General features: G+C 55.8%; 1 protein-coding gene across 1 annotated transcript; it reads left to right on the top strand.

Annotated features, from left to right (window-relative positions):
• The first annotated feature begins 8,800 nt into the window (after positions 1-8,800).
• Positions 8,801-23,789, top strand: KCTD15 (potassium channel tetramerization domain containing 15). The gene is made up of 7 exons (XM_082676351.1): positions 8,801-8,942; positions 10,582-10,677; positions 12,231-12,323; positions 12,975-13,150; positions 18,039-18,183; positions 20,837-21,142; positions 22,266-23,789. The coding sequence occupies exons 3-7, from the start codon at positions 12,258-12,260 to the stop codon at positions 22,422-22,424; spliced, it is 852 nt and encodes a 283-aa protein (XP_082532477.1). The 5' UTR covers positions 8,801-8,942; positions 10,582-10,677; positions 12,231-12,257; the 3' UTR covers positions 22,425-23,789.
• Positions 23,790-25,432: the final 1,643 nt, after the last annotated feature.

Below are 25,432 nucleotides of genomic sequence, written 5' to 3'. Positions count from 1 at the left end.
TATATAAAATAGATAACTGATAAGAACCTACTGTATAGCACAGGGAACTCTACTCAAAACCCTGTAATGACTTATATGGGAAAAAAATCTAAGAAAGAATGGATATGTGTATATGTATAACTGATTCACTTTGCTGTACAGCAGAAACTAACACAACATTTTTAATCAACTATTCTCTAACAAAAAATTAATAAAATTAATAAAAAAGGTGGATCTCCATTTATGCTCTTGTTCTGGTCCCTGCAAATGTTAGGGGTGGGCCAAGGTGTATAATAAATAAACAAACATATATAATATACACACATATATAATTTTATATACTATCTATGTTATATATAATCTATAATAAATATATAATTATAAATCATAGAATAAAATGTATCATATATATGTATAGTATATACATTCCCACTCAAATTGGATTGGGATTGTACACACACACACACACACAAAAGGATACAGTTTGTATCAGTCAGCTTTTGCTGTGTGACAAAGAAACACATAATATCAGTGGCATACAACAATAAGCATTTATTTCTCATGTGTCATGGTTGCTGGTGCAGCCCCACCCCACGTGTCTCATTCTGGGGCTCAACCTGGAGGGTCAGCAGTTGCCTGGGGCATTTTCTTCCTACTGCAATGGCAGAAGCTCGAGAGGCAAGCTCAGCTGCGGGAGTATACTTCAAGCCTCTGCTCCTTGTGCTGCATCTGCTAACTTCCCTTTGGTGAAGCCCAGGATTGGGGAGTGGAGGAGTACGTTCTGCCGAGCATGGTGCCATGGCAAGGGTATAGATGTCTAAAGCCACTACAGGGCAGGGAAAAACTGGTATCAATAATTTAATCTATCACATACCAAACTGAGGTTCCCTAGGAAGAGGAATATGAGATTGCCAGGGTGTGTGTGGAGGGGAAGGGGGCTAATTTGTAACTAATTCTAATTACGAAAATAACAAATGTTTTAATTTTTTACAATTTACCTGTAATCCCACATTCCTCTATTAGAAAGCAAAAATAAGACCTCGATTCTCCCCAGTCCCAGTCAAAAGCCTAATATAAAATTTTTACTAGTTGATTCACCCGAAAGACTGGCTAGACATTTTGAAAAACAAATTCTTTTTTAGATCCTGACCTCAAACCACAAACAAAAGTTAATTCTAAAAGGGTAAGAGACCTGAATGCAGAAACAGAACTGTCAAAATTAGTCTGGAGATAATATTTTGAGATATATCAAGATGCCTTTTCTTTTTGCACTTCCTTGGGTGACCTTCCAGCTTTTCAGCCAGAGGCTTGCATCGCCTAGAGGTGGAAGGAGATGGAGGGAGAGAGGGAGAGACAGAGGTGGAGGGAGGGGGAGAAGGGGGGGAGAGGAGAGAGGGAGGAGGAGGATGGGGAAAGGGAGGAGAGGGAGGGGAGGAGGATCCAAACAGCAAACACCACATCCAAACACCTCTTCCAAAAGCAGCCTGCTGGGAGGTGGGAGCTGGAGGAGGGGCCGTTCCTTACCTCTGACACCACAGTGGCCAGAAACCACTGTTTTCAGCATCAAAGACCCAATTCCAATGGAAGAGGCCTTTGGGGGCCCTTGGCCTATATACACAGAAGAGCTGGCTGAGGGGTGGGGGCCAGGGCAGGAGGCAGAGGCCACTGCATGGATCAGAGGGGTGACAAGGAGGGGCACCTACCAGGCCCAGGGATGTGAGAAGAGCAAGTGGCCAAAACACAATGCAAGAGGAGGCACCCGTTGGATACCAGTTATGTGAAAGTTTAAAGCAGACACAAATGTCATCATTGTTTATGAATACATTCGTGTGTCGCAAAAAGTATAAAAGGTGCGCAGGAATGTGGCAACTTCTGGGCAGCAATTACAGGGTGGGGGAAGAAGGGAGAGGTTTTAACTGGTCTGTATCGTTTCATCTGATTTTTAAATAGGAATCTGAAGCAAATATTTGAGCTGTTAATATTTGCCATGCCTGGGTGGTGAGTGTATAGATATTTGTTAGATTATTTTCTATATTTTGAAATACACAGAAGGGGGAAGACAGACTGCGGATTAGTATGAGTAGTTTGATGCCATAGTTTAAAAACCATGTGCACATGTGCATGTTTGCACACCTGCTTGGACAGTGTGCACACGACGTGTCTGTGGTTCTATGAGGCTCCATGTGTATCTGTGCCTGTGCAACACTATGTGTGTGTGCGTGTCCCTTTGTGTTTGCCACTTGCATGTGATCGTGTGTGTACCTGCATATCCGTGTGTGTGTCTCTGTGCAACTGTATGTGTCTCTGTGGCTGTATGTGTCTGTGACTGTGTTTGTGTGTCCTTGAGTGTGTGTACGTGTGTGCATATCTGTGCTAGTCTATGTAATTGTGTCTCTGTGTGTGTACGTGAACAGGAAGACGAATGGCTGGACAAACACCAAATTACTGACTCAATGCTCTCGGGGAAGGAGAAACCAATTTTCGTTTCTCCTTTGTACATCTCACTGTGTGTGTGTGTGTGTGTGTGTGTGTGTGTGTGTGTGTGTGTTTCACAATGATCATGCAGTGTTTACTGAAACTTAAAATTACTTTTAAAAAGACAGTAAAGAGTTTCACAGTTTGAAAAATGAGAAGAATTTATCAGCAGACCCTTGTTGGCCTCTGGGGCTCCTCTTTGCCCCCTGGGTCCCAACCTGTGATTCCATCCACCCCCAAGCGCCCTGAGCTCAGAGGAGCCTGAGGATACTTCCTAGCCCCACCCCAGAGGCATGGCCCACAGCAAGCATGAGATTTCTCTGAAGTTTTGTGTTTTATCTTTAAATGTTAGGCAACTTTTACATTCTCCCCTTTAACGTATACATGTTTGTCTTAATTATACAATCACAAGGTTTCAACCCCCAAATCTTGGCGTCAAGGGGCCTCCGTCCCTCTCATCTTCCCCAGCTTCTGTGTGTCTCCTGTAGGTGGGTGTTGGGCCAACAGCACCCGGATCCGGAGGTGTAGTAACTACAGCCCCACCAGAGATTCTAGGAAGGTCAGTTGGAAGCAAGCAACCATCACCCTTCCAAGAGCTCTCACACCGGCCTGAGCCGAGTTCTCTGCACCTGCTCTCACCGTGAATCCTCCCAGCGAGGGCATCAGCTCCTCGTCATTACTATTCTCACGTTACATGGGAGGATACTGGGACTCTGCGAGATGAAACCCAAGGTCACCCAGTTGTACTCAGACTTCCAAGTTCATGCCACGCATAGACGGTCTCCCTAAAGCCTAGGCCCAAGGCAAATGAATTGCCTGTGACATGGAAGAGGGTCAGTGTACGGACCTTTGGCCAGAGGAAGGAGCCCTGGGCAGGGTTGATGACTGATCAAAGGCTGCCTCACTGTCTCAACTCTTGCTCTCCCTCAGGCCCATGTAAATGCATCTGCAGGGCCCCTAGTCCTGTGACCCCGGGGCCACTTTGATGGTCACCTGGAGCCAGAGTGGCAGCCACACAGTCATTTAGGGACAGGACTTGGTATTGAAGGGTGTCCTCCCAGGGATCCGAGCCAGCCTGACATTGATTGAGAGACCTGGAGGACCCTAGAGAGGGCCTCACTGGCCCCCGGCAACTGCAATAGCCTCATCTTTCTGGAATTCTTTTCTGTGTGTTGCATGGGGAGAGCAGCACGTGTTGATTGCCCTGATGAACGCCAGGTGCTTTTGCAGGGAACAGCCTCGTCTCCATACCTTGAAGGGCTGCTGGGAGGACCTTGGGACTTCACTGATGCAGCTCGAGAGAAGGAGCCCTGAGAAGAAGCCAGAGGTGAGGAGGTCAGAGGGCCTGGGGTCAGTGGCCTGGCTTGGTTGCCTGAGGGCAGCCCTACTCTGCCAGGTCAGGGGTCTCCTGGGGCCCTAGAAGGACCTGGAGCATCATCTCTGTTGCAGCCTCTCTGGAGGTGCCCTTTGGGGTTTGGGGACTCTTTCCTGTTCAGCTTCTACCTTCCTTCCAGCTCAGGGTTCTGGTCAACAGCTTCACCTTTGGGGCCCCCAGCACAAAGCCCATCCTCTCCTCCTTCCCCCAAGGCAGATCCTGACTGTGCCCAGGGTCTACCTTCCACCCCACGGCCCAGGGCAGCAACCCCAGCCCCTCACAGGCCAGGGCTAGACCTGATTGGTCCACGCTTTCCCCGGGACTGGCTTGCCAGTTGGCCAGTGGTGTGCCAAAGAGGGCTGTGAGGGCCACTGGATCACTTCCCTGGTCTCCACGCATGTCCAGGGAGATAGCAAGGTTTGAGCTACAATATCTTGAGACCAGAGAGGACCTGGCGTAAGGACAGGAGAACATGCAGAGGGTGGCAGGGGAAAGTGGAGAGAGTCTGGGTCCTTGAATCCTCCGCTGAGTCTCTGAATGGACTCCAGGACCACTCTGCCTCCCACGTGCCATTATGCAAAAGAATCCACCTTCCTTATCATGAAGCCCATTGTGAGGTAGGTTTTGTTACTTGCGCCCAACTCACACAGACTCTGAAAATCTGGTAAATGTGCTGAAACTTCTCTTGGGAAGAAGGCTCAGATGCAGAATATTGATCCAGTTGGGGGAGGGGGCCCTGGTCCCCCAGAGGTCATCCACAGGCCACCACCATGTTAGGATTCCTGGTCAGGAGATCTCAGTCTTGTCTCATCGCTGTCACCCTGATGCTGGCTGCCGGGGAGGGCAGGTTCGTTTGGTTCTGAGCAGCATACCTGGGCTGCAGGCAGAAGGCAAGAAGGAGGGGGTGGTCTGTAGCCCCTGGAGACAGGCCCTGCTTTCCCTCCCATCAGAAACCAGAAATCCCACTGAGCATAGTGCTGGGGACTGAGCAGAGCTCCGTGAGAGCCGGCTGGTCTTGTTTTATTAACTTCAAGGACAGGCAGTGGGCCCCCACCTGCCATCCCTCAGTCAGGTTTGGACCGCTGCCCTCCAGGGAGCCGGTCACCTGGCTGACAGTCAGGAGGCCCTGTTTGCAGGGCGCGGCGCTAACAGTCCCACATTTTATCCCTCCCTTTAGTTTCCAGATTCACTGGGGCCCTACAGGGAAGACTGGGGGATTCCTGGAATGGAGGCAGAGGCCAAGCGGATGTCAGACTGTGATCTCTGGGCCAGGCTGGCTCTGTCCTAGCCTGGTCAGGGGCCATCTCTGCGTCTGGAGGTGGGCGCAGACCTGGGAGGGCCTGGCTTTCACCCCAGCGAGCCTGGGGGTGGCGGAGCAGACAGCCCTAACACCCCAGCCTCTCCCCATCCCCCTACCCTCACACTCTCCCCTCTCGGAGGGCAGCAGCTGTGTCTCAGTCTGTACATCTGCTATCTGGTCACAGACTTCCTGAGAAGGTTGAGTTCAGCAGACTTTGGGACCTCATCTTCTTACTAAGGTCTTGATCTTAAAATATAGTCTGCACACAGCAACAGCAAAATACAAAGTCACACTGGAAGCCGCTTTGAAACATCCGGAGACTGAGGTCTTGTCCACAACACCTTGATGCAGGGCCTGAACCACATCGGCTTCATGTGAGCCCATGCAGAGCAGCCTCAAAGCAAGCTCAGGTTTGAACCCACTTTTTAAAATACGTGAACCGTAACTGCTCAAGTGCTCGTCAAATCTACTGACGAAGCAAGTTCCATTCTGATTAGACTCACATCCCATTTCATCTCTTGGACTATAGTAATGAAACAAGATGTATTTCATAAGATGTTTCAGTATGTTTTCAGTCCTAATTATACATCTTCAATTAAAAAAAACAAAACCTCACCACTGCACTATATACCACAGATCATTAAATGCCTATCACAGCCCACGTCCAAGTCTCTCAATGTAAAAGATGGTTGACATTTAGCCGGGAACTTTTAAAACACTTGAGAATAAATTATGGCCCAAACTTACTCTTCTTAATGACACGTAAAAAGTTCAGCTCTTTAATAAAAGGATTCAGGAATATGAAAACAAAGTTCCCAGCAATATTAAGGAAATAAAGGTCTTTCAAAATGGTCAGTTCTTGTTTCAATTAAATTGTGCATTTTTAATATAGTTGGTATAAAGTGAAACGCTTAAAAAAAATCGAGGAATTTAAAATGAAATGGAACATCGTCTTTGCAGGGTCACCAGTACCACAGTGAGATTTGTCTCTTAAACAATGACACTTAGTATCTCTGTAGTTCCATGAATACTTTTGAAGTGTCATATTAAAACCAATCTCATGGCCTTGAGGCAAAGAGAAGCAATTAGTCTTGGAGTTGTGAATAAATAAAAATCCATTTATACACCCGTCCTTGACATGTACCTTGCAAATCTTAGAAACTTCATCTAGTGGGAAAAGAAATGTTAAATCATGAATACCAATACTAATCACATCGCCATGTGGCTTCCTAAAACAGTTTAGTTTATACCCATCTAAGTATTAAATTATATGTATATATTCATCCATATTGAACACAAAACAAAGAAGCTCTAGCAGGCACCTAGCGGGCGAGGGGAGAGGGGTGAGGGGCGATGGGGTCACAGGGGTGGCCCCATGACAGGCAAGTTTTCAGTGGGTCTCTGCTCAAATGGGAGCCTGGAGCACTCTTCCTCATGCCTCCCTCTTCCCCGCCCCCACCCCCAAGCACTCCAAGGCTTGAGAAGGGGGAAGTTTCTTTCCCTGAAGAAGTTTGGGGTGTCCACACACGCCTTTCTCCATGTGTGATCCCAGCCAGCATTTAAGGGAGGACACAGGAGATCAAAGTATTTGGATACTTGTTTCACTTCTTATTTGGGCCCGTCCCTCCAGCAGTGCCGGGTGGGGTGGGTGTAGATGGGAGCTTTGCTGCTCCTTGGCCTTGCGTAGCTCTGGAGAGACTGGGGCAGTCACCAAGGAGCAAAGCAGATCTGCTGGGCCTGGCCGAGATGTAGAGAGCAGACAGTGGTGCTGTCAGGCCCGAGCTGGGAGCCAAAAGCCCGGGGGCGCCAGGGCGTGGGGAGCTGAGTGGGCAGCCCATGGGCCGTGCGGGAGCCGCTGCACAGATCCCTGACCTACTTCCAGGGCCCCTTTCTCTTCAAGGAGCAGCTAAGAATCCATAAATTAAGGAAATTAACTGATGGGGCCTGCGGCATCTTTGTAAGCTATTTAAATCTATAAATTAACAACATCTTCTGCATATATCAAGTAATTGAACTAACTGCAGGGATGTAACTTTAATGAGAAAATTTCCCCCTTCTCCTGTAGTTCGAGCTCTAAAGTAAATAAATAAATAAAACCTTCCCTTAGGAGGAAAGTTTCTCCTTATTCCCGCGTGGAGAAGTTACAGTACGGCGGTGCGGGCCCTCTTTCCACGCGCGAGGTCTCCGGGTCAAGGGAGGCAGGCCCCCCACCTTGTCCTCTATTCACCAGCGCCCCTCCCGTGAGTGAAGCCGCTAGAGGGCGTCCAGGTCCGGCTGGAGCTCGGGGTGGGGGCCCCCGCGCCGTCCCCGGCCGGAGCGCACCGGTCCTCCAGCTCGAGCCTGGCTCTGGCCCGGGCGTCCCCGCAGCCGGACGGGGGCGCAGTGCAGGCCGGGCGCAGTGCACCGGAGGCTCCGCGCTCCGTTTCCTAGGAGCCGGGAAATGGTCCAGGAGGAGGAGGGGGGACGGGCGGGGCGCAAAGGAAACAGGAGAAAGAGGAAGGGGAGGAGGAGGTAGAAGAGGAGGAGGAAGGGGCAGCCGACTCGAGGACCAGGAGGGACGCCCCGGGCGCAGGCCTCAGCGCCGCGGGGAGTCTTGGCGGTAGACGTCTCCATCGCGCCGCGCGCGTAAAGGAAATGGCGCGTCTGGCGGCGGGGGGCCGGCCGGGCGCCCCCCGTGCGCCCCTCCCCCGCGGTGGCCGACCGCGTGTCCGCAGACGTCACGGGCGGCGCTGCTCCCCGGTAGAGGGGCAGCCGGGGCAGAGACCCGGGGAGGAAGGCCAGGGAGGGGGAGGGGCGGCACCGGCCCCCGGCTCCTCTGCAGCCCCGGCCGACTCGCAGCCCAGTTTCTTCCCAAGTCCCGCCCCTACCCTCGGGCGCCGCGGCGGCGGCTGCTCTCCTCTTTGTAACCGAGGAGTCAAGAAATGTGAGAAACGTGCCCTGTGTTACTTATTTGGGAGCCGAAAATTTATGCCCAGCTGAAAGCGCCCGGGGAAATATTACATCAGATGAAATGACAATGATTAAAATCAGCTTCTCCCCCGCCCCCTCCCGAGCCCGGAGGAGGCCCGGGCGCCGCGTGGCTGGCCGGCGGGGGGCTGGGCGGCGGAGGGCGCGGGGGCCTGGGCGCATCGCTCCCGGGAGGGTCCTGGCGGAGGCCCCGGCGGGAAGGCGCGGACTCCGGGGGAGGCGGGTGGTGATCGCCCGGCTGAAGGAAGGGAAACGGCGCGTTTTTGTCGCCAAGCGCGGCAGGCGCGGGCGCGCGGAGCTAATTGCGACTCTAATCCTCTGCCCCGCGGCACAGCCGAGCCCCGAGCCAGGAGTCGCCGCGCGCTCCCGCTCGCGCTCGCAGCGCTGGGTAATTTGGAGCCGGATCGCTGCCCTTTGCGTCCGGGCTCGGCCGCGACGGGACGCGGGCTACGGGCTAAGGTGGGGGGCTGGCTTTCTCGCCAGCAATCGGGGAAGGCCGCTGGAGAGAGAGGAGGGAGGAGAGGAGGTGGGAGCGGCGGGAGGGCAGCCGGAGAGCGGCGCGAAGAGGAGGCGGCGGCGGCGGCCGCGAGGAGGGGAGGAGGCGAGGGGAGGGCGGGGAGGGGAGGCCCCGGCGCGCCGCGCCGCGAGGGGCCGCGCGAAGCGGGGGCCGGGGCGGGAGGGGTGGGTGGGGGGAGGGTTGGGGGCGAGAGAGAAAGTAACTCCAGGACGAGACCGGAGCGACCCGCGCAGCAAGCAGAGGCGGCGAGGCTGCGCCCGGCGCCCGAGACCAGCGGCTGCGCGGGGCGGGGGCTGCGCCCGAGTCCGATCCGCCGCTCCGGCTCCGAGGTAAGCCTCGCGCGGGCGGCCACCGCTCAGCGACGCGCACCCCTGTCCCTAAAGTGGCTGCGATACCCAGAAAGTCGCCCGGCCGTGATTCGGACGTGGGAGGGGCGGCTGCTTTGTCCCGGTGCAGGGCGGCGGGGGCTGGCGGCACGGGGGCACCCAGCACAAAGGCCTAGTGCGGGAGGGGGGGACTGCCCACGTGGGCCGGCCCTGGCCCCGGGTGGACCCTCCCCACGCGGGCGGGCACCGAGCTTCCTGCCGCACGGGGAGGTGGGGGTGAGGGGGTGTTCACGTCCCGGCACTCGGGCCTCAGTGCCGGGCCGAGCGCCCTGCAGGGCCGGCGTGTTTCCGGGGTCAGAACCTGGCTCACGCAGCCGGGGCTTCGGCTGACTGGGCCCGGCTTGGTGTCCAAATCAAAGAGAGAAAAAGTCTCCAACGGGACAGATGTGTGTCCTCTGACGCCCACCCGCGAGTCCGAAACGGAGCGGGAGGGGCTGGCGGTCTGGTGGTCGTCCCAAGCGCGCGGGGTCTGGAGCCCCAGGCGGGCCGCGCGGAGACGCGATCGCCGACTCCGGATCCCCGATTCCCGCCGGTACCCCCTGACCTGGACGCGCGCACCGGCACACTCTCAAACAACCCCCCTCCCCCGTAGCTGGAGCGCGTTTTAGTCCTCCCGCGCCCCCCACCTCCGGCTGCAGAAAGATCAGCTTCAAGTTTTCACTCTGCGTCTCAAATGTGCATGAAGGAATTTAAGTGCACGAGTGAATAACAGCATTAGTTTCAATTAATTTTTTTTTAAATCCCGGCAACAATAAACTTTGAGAACAAAAGCGCTTTTACGTCCTTAATTAGGCGAGCTTCCCATCTGTGGTCTCTAAGTATCTGCCTCTTGATTTAACTTTGTCTTCCGCCCCGCCCGTGCCGCACACCCTCGCGGTCCTGCAAGGCGCTCTGGGTGCCGCGGCCACCGCCGCCCGCGGCGCCGCCGGCCTGCACCCAGCCGGCTCCGGCCGCCCCGAACGAAGTTCACACCGGCCGGCGGGCTCCACGGCCGGGCTGGCGCGCGCCAGGTGGCCCGCCTGCCTCCCTTCCGGCCCGCCCCCTGGACGATTCTGCAGGCCCCTGGCCCTCTTGCCCGGGGCTGGCGCCCTGGGCGCAGACCTGAAGGGAGTTCTCGAGCCGCCTTCTGTTTACCTTTTATGGTTAAAATAACAGCTTAGCAAAGAAGCGACTTCACGAAGAAGCGATTTAGTGAAATCGTCTCAAGCTGCCGCAGCTCAGCCAGTTTAATCACCCCCGAGAGCTGAACAACTGCGAGCACAATAGGACACAAAATCATTTTGTGTGTAAATGAGCGTGGCATTCTGCTCGCTCCCCTCTGCTCGGGCGGGCGGGGCTCGGTGGCGGGCGGGCGCGGGACCCCGGGCTCCCGCCGCAGCTTGGAGAAGCGGGTCAGTACCCAGCCGGTTTGGAAACCCGCGGGCCGTGCAGCACACGACCGCCGAGGCCCCTGCAACAGGCGGTTTGGCTGAGCCTCGGGAGGGGCGTGGCGAGCTGGGGCTGGTCGTGGGTTTGATGCTGGTGCTGGCGGAATGAACTTGTGTCTCTTCCTGCACCCACTTTATGCTTCTGACCTTGGCAGTGGTCTCGGGGAAAGGGTCGTTGTCCAGCACAGATGCGTTTGTCGGAGGGAGCAGTGGAGGTTCGCGGCAAGGCGTACAGCCTGGGGCTTCCAATGGTGAGTTTCTGGTGTGCCATGAACATCAGGTGGTGCCTGCGATGGAAAAGTCTGGGTGAGAACACGATCGAGCAGCTTTTGTGATGGGTACTTGGTGTTAAATGTCACTTCTGAGTAGTGTCCTGGCAGTAGGGCCGGCATTGTGCAGTCTGCTTTGATAGACGTTCCATCGGAATTCCTTCCAGCACAGTTTATCCTCAGTGTGGCTTTCCTTCTGACTCCTCCCCAGCAGAGCCTCCCAGGGCAGGATAGCCCATTCCTGAGATATGTTTTGGTTTCTCAGAACTTCCTTGAGATAAGTGACCTGGTTTTCTTTTTGAAGCTTGCGGGAACTCAGGAATGCCCAAAGCAGCAGACCCTGGACAGCTAGAAGTTAAACATGACTGTCTGCTAATAGCCACCCCCCACCAGTTTCCTGTCAGAGGACTTGCCAGGACACCGAGGGCAGGACAAATCCTGGGAGAGTGGCCCGGCTTAAATTTGCAGGATTTGATTCTCATTGGACCTTGGTTCATGTGTTAAAACTGGATGTTGAATTTCAAGGCACAAAGTCAATCCTTGAGAGAGGTTCGGGTTAAACCTGCAACGGATAAGTCCAGGTTTAGGTATATGGAAGCCAGTGGGGGCGGGGGGGTGATAGTCACTGTGCACGTCTCCCCCAGCCCCGGGTCAGTGGAAGGGGTCTGCTTAAACCTGCTCTCCTCCAGCTCTCCTGCATGGGGCCTGCAAGTGTTCTCAGACAGCTTCTAGAGACTGTGGGACAGGCTTATTTCAGGTGGTTGCGGCTGAGAGGAGAGGCAGGAGAGAGTGTTCATTAGCTGAGCTGCTGTCTCCTTCTGGCCAGCTTTCTCTAATGCCTTGGGGCTGTGATCCCAAAGGGATCTGGAATATATTAGGCACAGACAAGACCATTCCCGGGGTCTGGGGAGAAACTGCAGAGGTGCAGGCTGGGCAAACAAAGAGAAGTTTTCTTCTCTAAGGAGCCACAGGGGGAGCGGTGGCTTCCTAAGTGACTTTCGCTCTTCCCTGGCTTCTCTGTGTCCAGCCAGTTGCAAACTGCATCTTAACACTGCAGAGATGGTGTTCAAAGAGGTCCTGGGGCTCCGAAGCCCATGGAGGGTGGGGGGGATCCTCTCTGAGCTGTGGTTCCCAGGGTTCTCTCTGAAGTAAGAGGAGACATGCTTGGTAACGTGTCTCAAAACCAAAATACCAAGAAAATCAGATTTGTTCTGAAACATTTTGGGGGCAATAATGGTGAGCATATGTTTCAGTACTGTCATTAGCTGAATTAGCAGACATGGAGCTGCCCTGAAAACACATGTGAGTGTGTGTGTGTGTGTGTGTGTGTGTGTGTGTGTGTGTAAGTAATCTCCTATGGCCCGGAGGCTTGCTTTGGGGTGTGGGGACAGGATAGTAGCGGGCAGTGTGGTAGGGCATGGGGTTCTGGGACGCATGTTCATAAAGGACGATTGTAAGCATCTTTGACTGGGAGACACGGCGCCCAGGACCACTGAGGAGTAAGTCCTGTCTGGTTGTGTTGGTGCTTCCCACAGATACTCTGGGCAGCGATGGAAGCCTAGATGCCTCACCGCAAGGAGCGGCCGAGCGGGTCCTCGCTTCACGCCCACGGCAGCACTGGCCCCGCGGTGAGAGCCAGCAGGGTGGGCTGGGTCAAGGGCTGGTGTCCTCCTATTTGCCGTCTTCCCAAGCGCCAGCTCACTGGCTGCCCTTCCTCGCAGCTGCAGCCACAGCGGTGGCATTCAAGAGACGGCTGTTGACTGGCCGCACGATTATGTATTTTTTTTTGGAAACAAAAATGCTCTTAATTTGATGTGAAATTTACTACATGTATAAAACTCAATGCCTTAGGTGCTGAGGAAGTCCCTAATTTAGAGGTGTCTCGTTACTGAGACAAACTTGCAAAAACCCCTGAATCCCAATTCACAAATTGGTGATTCGTTTGTCAGGGGATATTTCACATCTAACACAGAAGCCCACGACCTTTAATTAGAATTTTGCAGTTTGTTTTATGCCCCTGGAGGCTGACACCTTGAACAAAATTTTTTTTTTCTTGATTTCTTATTGCTAATAAGCATCTTTCTTTTTTCCCTCTGGTACTTTGAAGAAAATGATGCGAATACACTTAATTACAGTGGTGGCCACAATTTGTCAGCTGAATATGTGATCAGGCACAGGCAGAAGTGATCTGATTAGATCTGTGATCACATTGGCAGTAAAAGGAGTGCATAGCTCCGTCGTGGAGAAACCCTTGTTTTGTGCCTTGTTTCCATCTCCAGGAGGGAGGAAGCATGTCTCGGTTGTCTCTCACCCGGTCGCCTGTGTCTCCCCTGGCCGCCCAGGGGATCCCACTGCCAGCCCAGCTCACTAAGTCCAACGCACCTGTGCACATCGACGTGGGCGGCCACATGTACACCAGCAGCCTGGCCACGCTCACCAAGTACCCTGACTCCAGGTAAGAGCCGAGCCCCTCATGGCACCGGGGCGTGCAGTGGTGACAGGCAGCATCTGTAGCCTGCTACCAGCCAACACGCAGGGCTCTCCAAGGCCCCCCTGCTCCTAGACCTGGGGAACTGGGGTTCAGGAAGCTGAGTGCCCCTGTCAATGGCCGCTTTGCACAGGGACTTGTGACCCTGAGCTGGTGGCATTGGTAGTGTTAGGGGGAGTTCCTGACTCACTGGCAGAGGCCACTTTTCAGAGCCAGCCCCGCCTGCAGCTGGCCAGCAGCTGGCTGGGGAACCTCATGTTCCTTCAGGTTACTCTTGAGTGAGACTCAAGCCCGGCCTTTGCAGGGGACCGTTCGTGAGCAATGCTGCGTACTTCTTGGCGTCATGCTGGGGAGAAATAGTCCATCCTGTTTCCGAGCCTAACCCTTGGGATAGAGCATAAGGGGAAGGGTGAGGGGCAGCTGCAATTTGTCCTCTTTGCCTGTTTGGGTGGCCACTGCTGGACCCTAAGGGCTAGCAGCAGGCTCCCTTGGATTTGGGGGGGTTGCAGCGGCTGGCTAGGAATTCCGTGATGTTCGGGAGTATCCACAGCTGTGGACAAGCATGAGCCACATACCGCCATCAGCGGGCAAAGCGTCTCCGACCAGGACCCTCCCTGCAGGGAGCTTTACACTCCGCCCAGCTCCCCGGTGCTCCTGACTCCTGGACTCATCTGTGGGAGGCGCCGGGCACTGCTGACTCTCCTGCTTTTGCCTCTCAGGCATTTCTCTCCTAGGGGCAGACCTGGCTTCCGCCTGTAACAGCAGGGCTGGCCAGAGGTGGGACGGGTCTCTGAGCATCTCCTGGAGATGATGCCGCATGCTACTTGCTGAGCCGGGGACCGCTCGCTCCTGGTACAGTGAGGCGGCCACCACTGAGGGCTGGCGGCGGGAGGGCCACGGCTGCAGGGCATCACCTCTGTTTTAGACATTTAAAATAAAAAGAGGAGTTAATTAATCCCCCAGACACCGAGGGGGAGCGGCTCCGGGAAGCTTTCTGATCCGGCTGCCTCGTCGCCGGGGTGGCCGCGCAGAGCACGGAGGATTCATAGCGTGTGGAAGTGGCGGCTTTGGGAGCTCGTTGGAGGCCAGGGTGGCGCCCTCCAGGGGGGAGTGCTGGAGGTGGATGCGGTGTGTCGTTCAGAATTTGGGGCATCGGGTGCAGGTGACGGTTGGAGCTTCGCTCCCTCAGCAGACAGAGGCTAGGCCTGGGGCGCTTGTGACCTGGGGGTCTTGGAGGGGCAGCATCCGGGAGGCCACGTCAGCCGTGTCGGCCTGGCGCTCTCTGGCAGAGCCCTGTCGAGGATGGGAGATGGATTCCACTTATTTAATTTCAATTTAGCCTTCTGCGGCATTCGTGCCTTGTTTGAGATAGATCATCCCTTAATCGGTCGACGACGTCTGTGAGTGAAATTCATGAAACCCTTGCCCACAACGTCTCTGAAGAGTGTTCCCTGAAATCAGACACTTGCCTTTCTGGAGTAATCATGGCCCAGGCCTGCGGGGAACGGCCTCCTCATTCTGTCTCCAGGCTGCTGCCTGGAACAGGGCGGGCAGGGGGTGGTCCTCCCCTCCCAGACCCACAGCCCGTCCTCACCCATTGTCCTGCTCTGATGTGGGGCGGGCCATCTTGCTGGCCCGTGACCTTTGGGACCCACGGGCCAGCAGGATGTGCCCACAGCGGGTGGTGGTCTGCATTCTTTCCTGGGGCCTCAGGATGGATCTGTTCTGCCTGGATGGCTTCCGGCTTACAGGAGAGCTGCTCCTCAGGCCTGAAGCTTGGGCCTAGAGGCCAGTGGAGGGTGGTGTGACCTGTAGGACAGTCAGGACAGTGGGTCAGGCCAGGCCTGAGAAGTGGGTTGGGCAGCTCTGCTGGCCAGAGCCCCTCAGATCTCTCTCATCCTTCTTTGAGTAAATTATTAAAATTAAAAAACTGTTTTTCACTAATTCTGGAAACAAAGGTCAATCCCTCATCCAAGGTCACCGACGTATAAGTCACCTGGAGATGGAGAATTGTGTTAAGGTCACTGGGGGTTGGAGGGGGTTCTGGATGTCAGCAAAGTCCCACCCTGGGCAATGCCGGGAGCACCCCCCAGCCCCTCAGGTCCCGGTGCCCACAGAGCTGTGCCTGGGCTCCTGGTTCTTGGCAAGGCAGGGAGCGCCAACGGGTCCTCGCCCAGAGCCGGCCCCGCCCAGCTGCCCGGGGCTGGGAGTGGACTCCTGTGTCTGCCAGCGCACTTGGAACATCGTTTAGCTCCTGCCATGGCAGCCCCACGCTTGCGTTCATCCTCGCTGTGGGAAGCAACAAATTAAGATGTCCAGGAACTTTAGAACTAATAAAACCTGCCACTGAAACATGCAGGAAATTGGAGCTGAGGCTTAAAAAAAAAAAAGGAAGAAAGAAGAAAAAGAAAACAACCCCTATCAGCTGGGGTCAGAACCGGCCAGCTTATTCTGTGGAAGACTTCTGAAGTTGGTACCCCGAACCTGCAGTCTCCCTCAGAGAGTGGCCTGCGGTGGCAATGGACTCTTAAGACCACACACACGTGTCGGGAGCTCCCTTTGAAGTGACTAACCTTCCCTCAAGCTGCTCATGTCCTTGATAGCTTCAGACCCTGAGGGCATGAAAGGCCTTAGTCTGTGAAGAGACACCGAACCTGGAAAGACCTAGAACCAGCCAGTCCTGAAATAAGGCAGATTGAGAGCCTTCTAGCCTTGGACCCATAAGACAACCTAGAACCCAGGAAGCCCTGGAATGTGGTGGATTGGGAGTCGTCTAGACCAGCAGGTCTGGAGCTTCACAGCCTGATGTCAGGAGGGTTTGCAACACAAGCAGCCGTGGGACATTGCTTGCTGCACAGAGCTTGAGCTCAGCCAGGGAGGGTGGAGAAAATTGCAGGGAGACTGAGGCTTCACACGTGCTGGCTCACCTATGGAAATGGCTCTCACTTCTTCCTGCTGGTGCCACGTGGGGTCCCTCAGCAGTCTGCGGATGACTGCCCGTGGCACCTGGTGCCTCGCTCGGTCCTGTCTGTCTCCAGGGCTGCTGGGTGGCCCTTATTCTGATACCTGGACGCCCAAGCTCTGCTGAGGTCAGGTCTTGGGGAGTTTGAGGCCTGGAATAGGCCTTGGAGCCCACAGAGCTGTGCAGCGGGGCTGTGTTCTCCAGTACCATTGTCATCAGGCCTGGGGGTTGATGGGGCTCCGTGGCCTTTGGAGCTCTGAGATGAGCTGTATGTGGGTGACCGCAGCACTGGTTCCACAGGCTCGGGCCTCTCCACACCTCCCCATGGGCTCTGGCCTGCTCATGCCCTTCTACGAGGCAGCCTTGCCCTTTATATGGCCCCGCTGGGCCATGTCCCCAGAGTGAGAACAGGTTAGTCACTCTACCCCTGGGCAGACCCTCCTGGCCAATGCCTGAAGTGTACCAGGCCACCAGAGCGGCTGGTGGCAATGGAAGGCCCCGAGAGAGGCTTTGGGTGCCGTGACCCCCCAGCTCATTGCCCTGGCACACAGTGGCAGGAGTGGGGCAGGGCCTGCGGAGGGGGCTGCTGAGGGAGAGGGGAGCCTTCCTGGGAGGCTTGTACAGGTTGGGCTGGAAGGCCTGGGGCCCAGGTCGGGGCCACCCTTCTCCCGGGCTGTGCAGGGTCCAGCTGGGGACATGTATGTGGCCCTGCCTGTCGGCCGAAGGATGTCTGGAGATGCTGCCCCTGGGGAGACGCCGCCGACCTCCCTGCGGTTCCCGAGTCAAGCTCTTGGCTGTCCCCACCCCTCTTCGGGATATCCTAACTCTCCCCCCCGGGGCCTGGGGTCTGCAGGGGAAGTTAGCCAAACCAGAGCCTGCCGCCCTGGGAAGTGGGGAGGCCTGGTTCCTCCTCCCTGGAGTGGAGAGGGCCAGGCATCAGGGCGCCCCGAGAGCCTGCTGCAGGTCCTGTGCTTCTGTCAGAGCCACTGTCCTTCAGAAGGTGGGGTGCTGGGACCTGGCCTCCCCTCGCGGTCCCCTCCCCAGTGCGCACTCGCTGTAGCACACGTGCACGCATTGGAGCACGTGTGTGCGCTGTTCTGTGTGCATCCACGCTGGTATGTGTGTACACACTGGGGTGTGCGTGTGTGTGTGTGTGTGTGTACGTGCGTGCACTGTAGCTGCACACACACGTGCTGTCCCCGGTGCCTGCCTCTGTTCTCCCCTAGGGTTCCCTGAGCGCAGAGCTGTGGGTGGTTCGTCTGTGAGTTTGTTGAGCGTACGTAGCTGTGTCTCTGGTGGACCCGTGCTGCCTGGTGTGTCCCGCACCGGATGTGTCTGGGTCTGCCTGTGGTTTGTGTGTTGTGAGCGAGGGGACCATGTGACGCCGTGCCTGCTGCCCGGGTGTGTCCTGTCCGCTGCTCGTTCACGCAGGTTGGGGGAGGTGGATGTGTGTGACCCGGGAGCGTGGCAGCTGGTTTACATGTGTTCACTGGACGGGCGGCCGTGAGCTGGCGTGTCTGGTGGTCAGTGGGGGTTTTCTGGGCGGTTCTGTCCAGCAAGGGTTTGTGTGCGTGGGACGGGGTGGCTGTGTCTGTGTCTCGCTGTGGTTTTCCAGGCCTGTAGCCTGTGTCAGCGGGCAGGCGGGCGTACAGAGCCGGGTGTGCCTCTCTCTGGCTGTGGCTTGTGCGTGTAGGCGGGGCGTGTGCATGTGCTGGTTGCCGCGCTGGTGTCCCGGCTGCCGCTGGTGTGTGCAAACATCCTTTTCAGTCCTGGCGCAGCCCAGAGTCACCGTGTAAGGCCCCTCGCCCCTCCAGCAGGGCGAGCTCTAAGGAGTCGGGGTGGGGCAGGTGGACCCGCCCTTCCATCCCACATCTCCGCCCCCATCTCTCCCAGAATAAGCCGCCTCTTCAATGGCACCGAGCCCATCGTCCTGGACAGTTTGAAGCAACATTATTTCATCGACCGGGATGGGGAGATTTTCCGCTATGTCCTGAGCTTCCTGCGGACGTCGAAACTGCTGCTCCCAGATGACTTCAAGGTCAGTCCGCAGCTGGCAGCTGCGCGGCACACTGCCTGTGCGGTGGCGTTCCACAGGGTAGGCTGTGACTTCATAAATGGACCCACAGTTGTCACGGCAACCATAAAAACTTAAACGATGAAGCCGAGGGCTAAATCAGTTTTCCTAAACTAATTTTGTTTTCTCACATTTTTAGCTTATTTATCAGGGTGTAACAGCAGTTAAGCAGCGGAAGCGGCGCTTACCCCGGTTTCATGTTTGTCGTGTTGAACGACTGTCGTGTGCCGGAGTTACAGGAGTTAGAGGTTCCCAGATCTGTTCCTCGTAGGCACTTGGCAGGGGGAAAACTGATCCAGTCCAAACACCCTTAAACAAAAGCTTGCCCCCAGGTCTCCGGGCGAGCCTGTCTGCGGCAGCCGACCTGGTTCTGAGAGTCCTGCCTCTGGTGCTGGGCCCCTCATGGCATGGGGATCCCGGAGGCAGGAAGCCCATGCCTGGGCTACCCCAGCTCCAACCAGCAAACGTCCTTCCTTTCTTTCTTCCTGCCAGCACCCAGAGGACCCCAGTGGCCCTGGGGCTGTTTCATCCCTCATTCAGTTCAGTTCCTGGGTGCCAACGGCCGAACTCCGGCTGAACATGCAGTGAAAGACAAGGCAGACATGGGTCCTGTCCCCATAGTGGTTACGGTCTAGTGGGAAGACAGACGATGAACCAAAAAACACTTGAATTCCACAGGGGCAAACACTTCAGAGAAGCAGAGAGCACTGTGAGAGGGAACCACGCGGAGAGCGGGCCCGGGTGGGTTTGGAGGCAAGGCTGTTTCTCTGGGTGATGGCGGAGGAACGGGGGCAGACAGGTGTGAGGGCCTTGGTGGGAAGCGGAGAGGGGAGGGCAAGGAGCTGGATGGGTGGCAGCCTGGGACCGTATGAACTGGGAAGGAAAGAGCAGGAAGGAAGGCTGCTGCTTGGTGTCAGGACCTTGGTGGCCGGCTCAGCATTCGGCTTTTTACCCTGAATGCAGTGGAAGGGTTGTGAGTAGGGCCATGACCGTCAGATCTGTTGTGTGGAAAAGGATATGCAGGGGAGCAGGAGGGTAGAGGCAGTGAAGGTGGAACAGAGTCGGTAGATCAGATTCACGCTTAGGAAGAAGATGCAGGAGCCACGGGTGTGGATGGAGAGGGTCGGGGGCTCTCGAGGGCGCCTCTGGCCTGCAGCTTGAGTCCTGAGTGGCTGTGTGGAGGCCCAGGGTAGAACAGGCAGTGGGGGAGTGGCACCGCACTCCTGTGTGGAAGAGCTGGTGGGGCACCCGGGGGAGATGTTCTGGGCTATGAGGAAGGAAGTGGGGTTGTTGGTTTGCAGACATCATTTCAAACCTTGCATGGATGAGAGCAAAGGCCCGGCATGGTGCCCTGAGGAACCCCTGTGGAGGGACAGGATGGGTTCTTTTAAATGTTTGAATTTTATTTTATTTATTTTTTATACAGCAGTTCTTATGAGTTACCTATTTTATACATATTAGTGTACACATGTCAATCCCAATTTCCCAATTCATCCCACCACCATCCTACCCCCCGCCACTTTCCCCCCTCGGTGTCCATACGTTTGTTCTCTACATCTGTGTCTCTATTTCTGCCCTGCAGACCGGTTCATCTGTACCATTTTTCTAGGTTCCACATACACGTGTTAATATACGATATTTGTTTTTCTCTTTCTGACTTACTTCACTCTGTAAGACAGTCTCTAGCTCCACAGGATGGGTTCTTGACTGATAACAGGCCTGGGGAGGCTTCCCCTGGGGTGACTCCGAAAGCTGGGGTCAGTCAGCAGGAGGAACGGACTTAGGGACAGTGGGGTGGGCCCGGCTTTGGGGGTTGGGCTTCCTTGACTCCCCCCCAGGGGTCCTCAGGCTCACCAGCCGGACTTGAGCTGAGTGGTGTGGTCATGGGTCCTCAGCTACTCAGGGCTGGGGTGGGTGTGGGTGGACATGTGTTTGACCGGGGCAGTGGTCTGATCATCAGGGCCTGAGGGGTGGTTGGTGCGAGCCCGCCAGCCCGGGAGTGGGCTGCTGGTGAGAGGTGGGTGTCCCCCAGACACCTCCTCACACTGCCTGCAAGGGCAGGGGCCGACCTTGTCCTTTAAGCTTCACCCCGTCTTTGAGCTGGATGTTTACATCCATTTTATAGATGAGGAAACTGAGGCTCAGAGAAGGTCTGGTAGATAATGATGCCGAAAATCCAACCCAGACAGGTCTGTTTCGCCTCCCTGCCCCGCAGTGAGCTCCTCCAGGGCAGGTGAGGACGGGGCTGCCCCGTGCCTTGCTGACAAATCAGTAGGTTTCCAGGCATCCGCACAGCCTCTGGCTCCTCTAACCTAGCCTCCGGGTCTATCCAGAGGCTTCTCCCTGCTTCAGGGGGATGAAGCCACCCCCAGTGCTTGGGACCAGATGGAAGAGCTCATGGGGTCTTGGGACAGGTGCACACCAGCCGCTGCCTGCATGGAGGCAACACCTTTTTGGGGGGCACACATTCAGCTGAGACTCGTTTTCCCCATCCCTACAATGGGGACAAACCATCCCAGACCACACTGTGCCCTGGGGGTGCGGGGTGTGAGGGGGGGCCCCCTGGAGCCGGCCCGGCACATCCCCACCACCCCCAGCCGTGTGTGCGTGCCCACAGGACTTCAGCCTGCTGTACGAGGAGGCGCGCTACTACCAGCTGCAGCCCATGGTGCGCGAGCTGGAGCGCTGGCAGCAGGAGCAGGCGCAGCGGCGCCGCAGCCGGGCCTGCGACTGCCTGGTGGTGCGGGTCACGCCGGACCTGGGTGAGCGGATCGCGCTCAGCGGCGAGAAGGCTCTCATCGAGGAGGTCTTCCCCGAGACCGGGGACGTCATGTGCAACTCGGTCAACGCCGGCTGGAACCAGGACCCCACGCACGTCATCCGCTTCCCGCTCAACGGCTACTGCCGGCTCAACTCGGTGCAGGTGAGGGCTGGCCGGCCGCCGCCTCCCCCGTGCCTCGCCGACGCCCTCCGGCGGCAGAGGGAGATGGAGGGAGGCTCGGTCCCGGCAATGGCGAGGCCCTCCGTGCCGTCTTACAGAAAAGGCAACAATGTGTCGATGCATAATTTATGTCCCGCTCATAATTAAATGATGGCGCCTGGGGGATGGACTTAAAAAAATTGATCTATGCTTTTTTTTTTTTCTTTCCCGAAAGGATGTTCTATAAAAATGGCCTAGAGTATTTTCAACAAAGTGTGCTTCATTTGACACCCAGAGTCTGACTTTGGATTCAGATTAAACCCAGGCAGTGGGAGCAGCAGGTCAGAGGCTGAGAGTGGCGGCGGCCTGGAGCCCCCCTACTCATCATGCTGCCCGGGGCCACCAGCACCCAAACAGCCGCCCCGTGCGTGTTTGGACTGGCTTTCCCCAGAGGGGTCTAAGAGCTGGGAAGCCCCACGTGGAGTGGAGGCCTATTTTCCATCAGCTCTTCCAGACCCAAGAGCAGACTCCTATTTCAGGCTTGGGGCAGAGTGGACTTTGTGGGGAAAATTCCACAAGCTGTCCGTCAGAACTTGCTAGGTGCAGGACCCAGGTGTCAGACACAGTGACCAGGCCCTGCCCTCACAGAGGCGCAAGCCCGCCCACGTGGACACGGAGACCTGCAGAGACTCAGACATCAGGAGGACGCCTCCTCTCCACCCCAAGCTCCCTTGAGCTGATGGGCCCCCAGGCATCAAACCATCTGGGACTCGCAGCTCAGGGAAGCAGGTGGCTGCCCAGAGGCTGGGGGCAGGGTCTCTATTACTGGGGCCTCAGTGAGGGAGGGGGACCTGGAACCATGTGTCTGGAGAGAGAGGAGCCCAATCAAGGTTGTGGACCCCTGAGGGCAGCAGGGTTTGGCTGTTTGAGGGGCCCTGGGGCCTGGCCGCCCCTGTCCCTTCTGTGGCTGCCCCGCTGGATGTTCTGCAGGGACTTCTGTCAGGAAGCAAGACATGTCTTAACAGGAGAAGGTAGCTTGCCCGGGGCTAGTGCCCACTTGCCCACCAGGCAGGGCAGGCAGACTCTTACAGCTGGGCGGGACTGACCCCTGTTTCTTCCCCGGCAGGTCCTGGAGAGGCTGTTCCAGAGGGGTTTCAGCATGGCTGCGTCCTGCGGGGGTGGCGTGGACTCGTCCCAGTTCAGTGAATATGTGCTTTGCCGGGAGGAGCGGCGACCGCAGCCCACGCCCACTGCTGTCCGAATAAAGCAGGAGCCCCTGGACTAGGCCCTGCCTCGGTGCCCACCTGAGGCCTTTGGGCCCTGGGGACACCCCAGGGACCAGGAAACAGTACTGGGGAGTTCTGCCTATGCCTGCTTAGCGGTGGCCATGAGACTGAGGGTGGGGCTGGAGGGTCCAAAGCCTGCCCAGAGAGCCCCAAGGCCCCATGTGTCATGGCAACAGAATGTGGGATGCTGGAGGCATGTCCACTGAAGGACTGTTGATGTGACCCAAAGATGCCGAGGTGGGAGAACTCAGCCACCAGTTGTCTGGGCCCCTCAGCTCCCAGTCCGGTCCTCGGGGCTCCGCGTGTGCCAAGGCAGGGTCAGCAGAGGCCTCCCCAGTGCACGCCGAGGAGCTGTCCATCCTTCACCACACGGCAGACTCCAGTGGGTCTCCTTGCGTCAGAGATGGCTTATTTTTCTACAGTATTTAAGACGGAAGTAACTGTAAGTGCACAAGTCAGAGAGGCCGACAAGGACCGATGCTTCTTTATCTGGTGCTCAGCTCAGTCGGACGCGCAGCATGTCTGCATGGGGGGTAGAAGAGCTGCTGGACACTCGGGCCCAGGTGCCCGCAGAGCAGGGCTTGGAAACTTCTGGTTCCTGCTCTAGGAGCAGATGCAGGGATGGCGGTGCCACAGGGGCTGAAACTGGGCTCCCACGGGGTGGGGCTGCTGGGAGGAGGGTGGTACAGGTGTGGGGGATGGATAGCTGTGGAGCCACTTGAGACCCTACCTTTGCTGCCACCTGGGGCACAGGCCACACTTGAGAGCCACCTGACCAACTAATGCCCAGGGCCTTCGATTCCTGTCTATGCGTGCGCACACCTGGGCTCCCATAGAAGTCATCTCCCCATCGGGACCAGCCACGGGGCCACACCACATCCTTACCTCAGGAATGGGCCCCACGGTGAAGGGGCCCATCTGTCAGCAGCATCCTCTGGGTCCCCAGCTCAGGAAGCCGTCCCCCACTCTGATTTTCCCACACTCATATGCACACTGAATTTTAATTAGACTGTTACACTAGCTTGCCAGTAAGACCCGGACAGAGTCATACCTTGGGTTCTTGGCCCCGGATTCCAACGAGGACTGCCTCTGAGGGGTCCTCACAGACCTGCTGCCTCTCAGATGACAGGCCCAAAGATGGATACCGCCTGCCTTGTCACACACAGTTCCCCTCCCCTCCCCTCCCCTCCCGAGATGGCTCTTTCCCAGGTTGGAGAAACCGCAGAGAACTGCTGGGTGGGCGGGGCGTCCTGGCCAGCACTGCCCCTTGTACGATGCCTGTAGACTTGTATATGACTCCTTTAATATTGTAAAGATGCTGATGTACAATTGTCGCGTGTTTGTGTAAACACATTATGTTCCTAGTTCATGCCATAAATGATGCTATAAAGCGAAAGACTGAGGCTCCATCCTGTGCAGAAGCGGCAGCCAGATTCCAGCATTCCGTGCTGTGCAGGGAGGTTTGGGGATGGGATTCCTCCCTCGGTTCCTTCAGTTCAGATGAGGAAGAACCAACAGCCGTAACTGGGGGAGGGGCAGGAACAAGGGTCCTGAGCTTGCTGTTGTTAATTGCATTTGGGTGTTTCCTCACTGCTGTGCCTGTCCCCCCTGGGCAGCGCAGATTCGGAATTCTGATTCACAGCCCCTAACCAGAGGCAGGCTGGGGAAAGGCAGACCCAAAGTGTCCAGGGACTTTTGAACCCAGTCTTCAATGTTTGTGATTTTTCCCTCCCTCTGGTTTTTGGTTGAGGTTGACGGCCTCTTTAGAGCGCCGCAGGGCAGTAGGAGAAGGTGGCAGGCGGTCCACGCATGGCTCAGGCCAGCCAGGGGACACGCAGCCCTTCGCATGAGGACAGGTCACCCTAGCTCAGCACAAGGCCTCGAGGCGTCTCTTTCCGAGGAGTTTGAATGTACTTACGCAGGCCTCCAATTTTAATGAGCCTTTTTGTATTTCTCCTCAAAGTCCTTATGTTCTAACTGACCAGGACCCTTTCCCATGCCAGTAAGGGCCACCAGCCTCTCCCTGCCTGGGGGACGGGCCACAGCCATGTGCTGTCTGAGGCCGCAGAGCAGTCGCCATCCCACTGTACAATCGAATTTGCTGGACAGACTTGCCAACCTTCTCCTTTGCTCAGCAACATGCCTACAGTTGGCACACGGGCATTTTGGCATCTGAGGTTCACGTCTGAGAGGAGGAGAAAGTGTTGTGTTTATTAGAAAGGAAGTCTTGTGGAAACAGCTCAGTGCCGTGTGTGTTTATGGATTTTTATAGTATGATAACCAGCATGGTTGCCGGTCGGTGGAGATTCCCTAACATTTTCAAGCAAACTATCATTTTGATTAAACCACTGTGCTAAAAAAAAAAAAAAAGAGTAACTACCTTACTGAATGTTACTCTTATCTCCTTACTAATTAAGACAAACCAGGAAGTATGATTTAGGGAATTTCTAAATTTGTAGAGAAGTACCATGTTCCCAAAGTGATGCAAAAATTCTAAGATAGTCCCTATAAACAGTAAGTACAAACATCTTTATGCTTCCTGGAATGGATATGCTATATTGTAAGTAATCTCTTGATCAGTTGCCAGCGATCTAAGTGTTACTTCTGCTCTTCATAAATTATTCTTGATTATAAGCAACTGGACAGATAGCTGTGCCAACACTTCCCTGTTCCCCACCAGACCTCTGCCCGTGCAGGAACTCTGCAAAGCTACAACAGGTGGCTTTGGCCACTGTCCTAATGACACGGAGCTCAGAGTCAGGTCACGACACTAATATCTTTTAAAAAGCTTTTTTTTTTTTTAATTTAAAGCTACCACTTGACTGTGTTCCGTAGAATAAATAAAGGATATTTTATGAATTATACACCCAGCTCTAGCGCTTCGTTTCTAATCCACCGAGGCAGCCGCAAGAAGGTGCTCTGGCTTGAGTGACTCTTAAGCCGCTGCTCCCCACACGTGGGACTTGGCTTGACCACTGAATAAGCACCTTGAGTAGCTCTAGTCCCA

Source organism: Grampus griseus (assembly GCF_964374135.1).
Source record: "Grampus griseus genome assembly, chromosome: 19".
NCBI classification, from domain to species: domain Eukaryota; kingdom Metazoa; phylum Chordata; class Mammalia; order Artiodactyla; family Delphinidae; genus Grampus; species Grampus griseus.
Note: the sequence above shows the minus strand (reverse complement) of the source record. Positions and strands in the feature narration are given on the sequence as shown.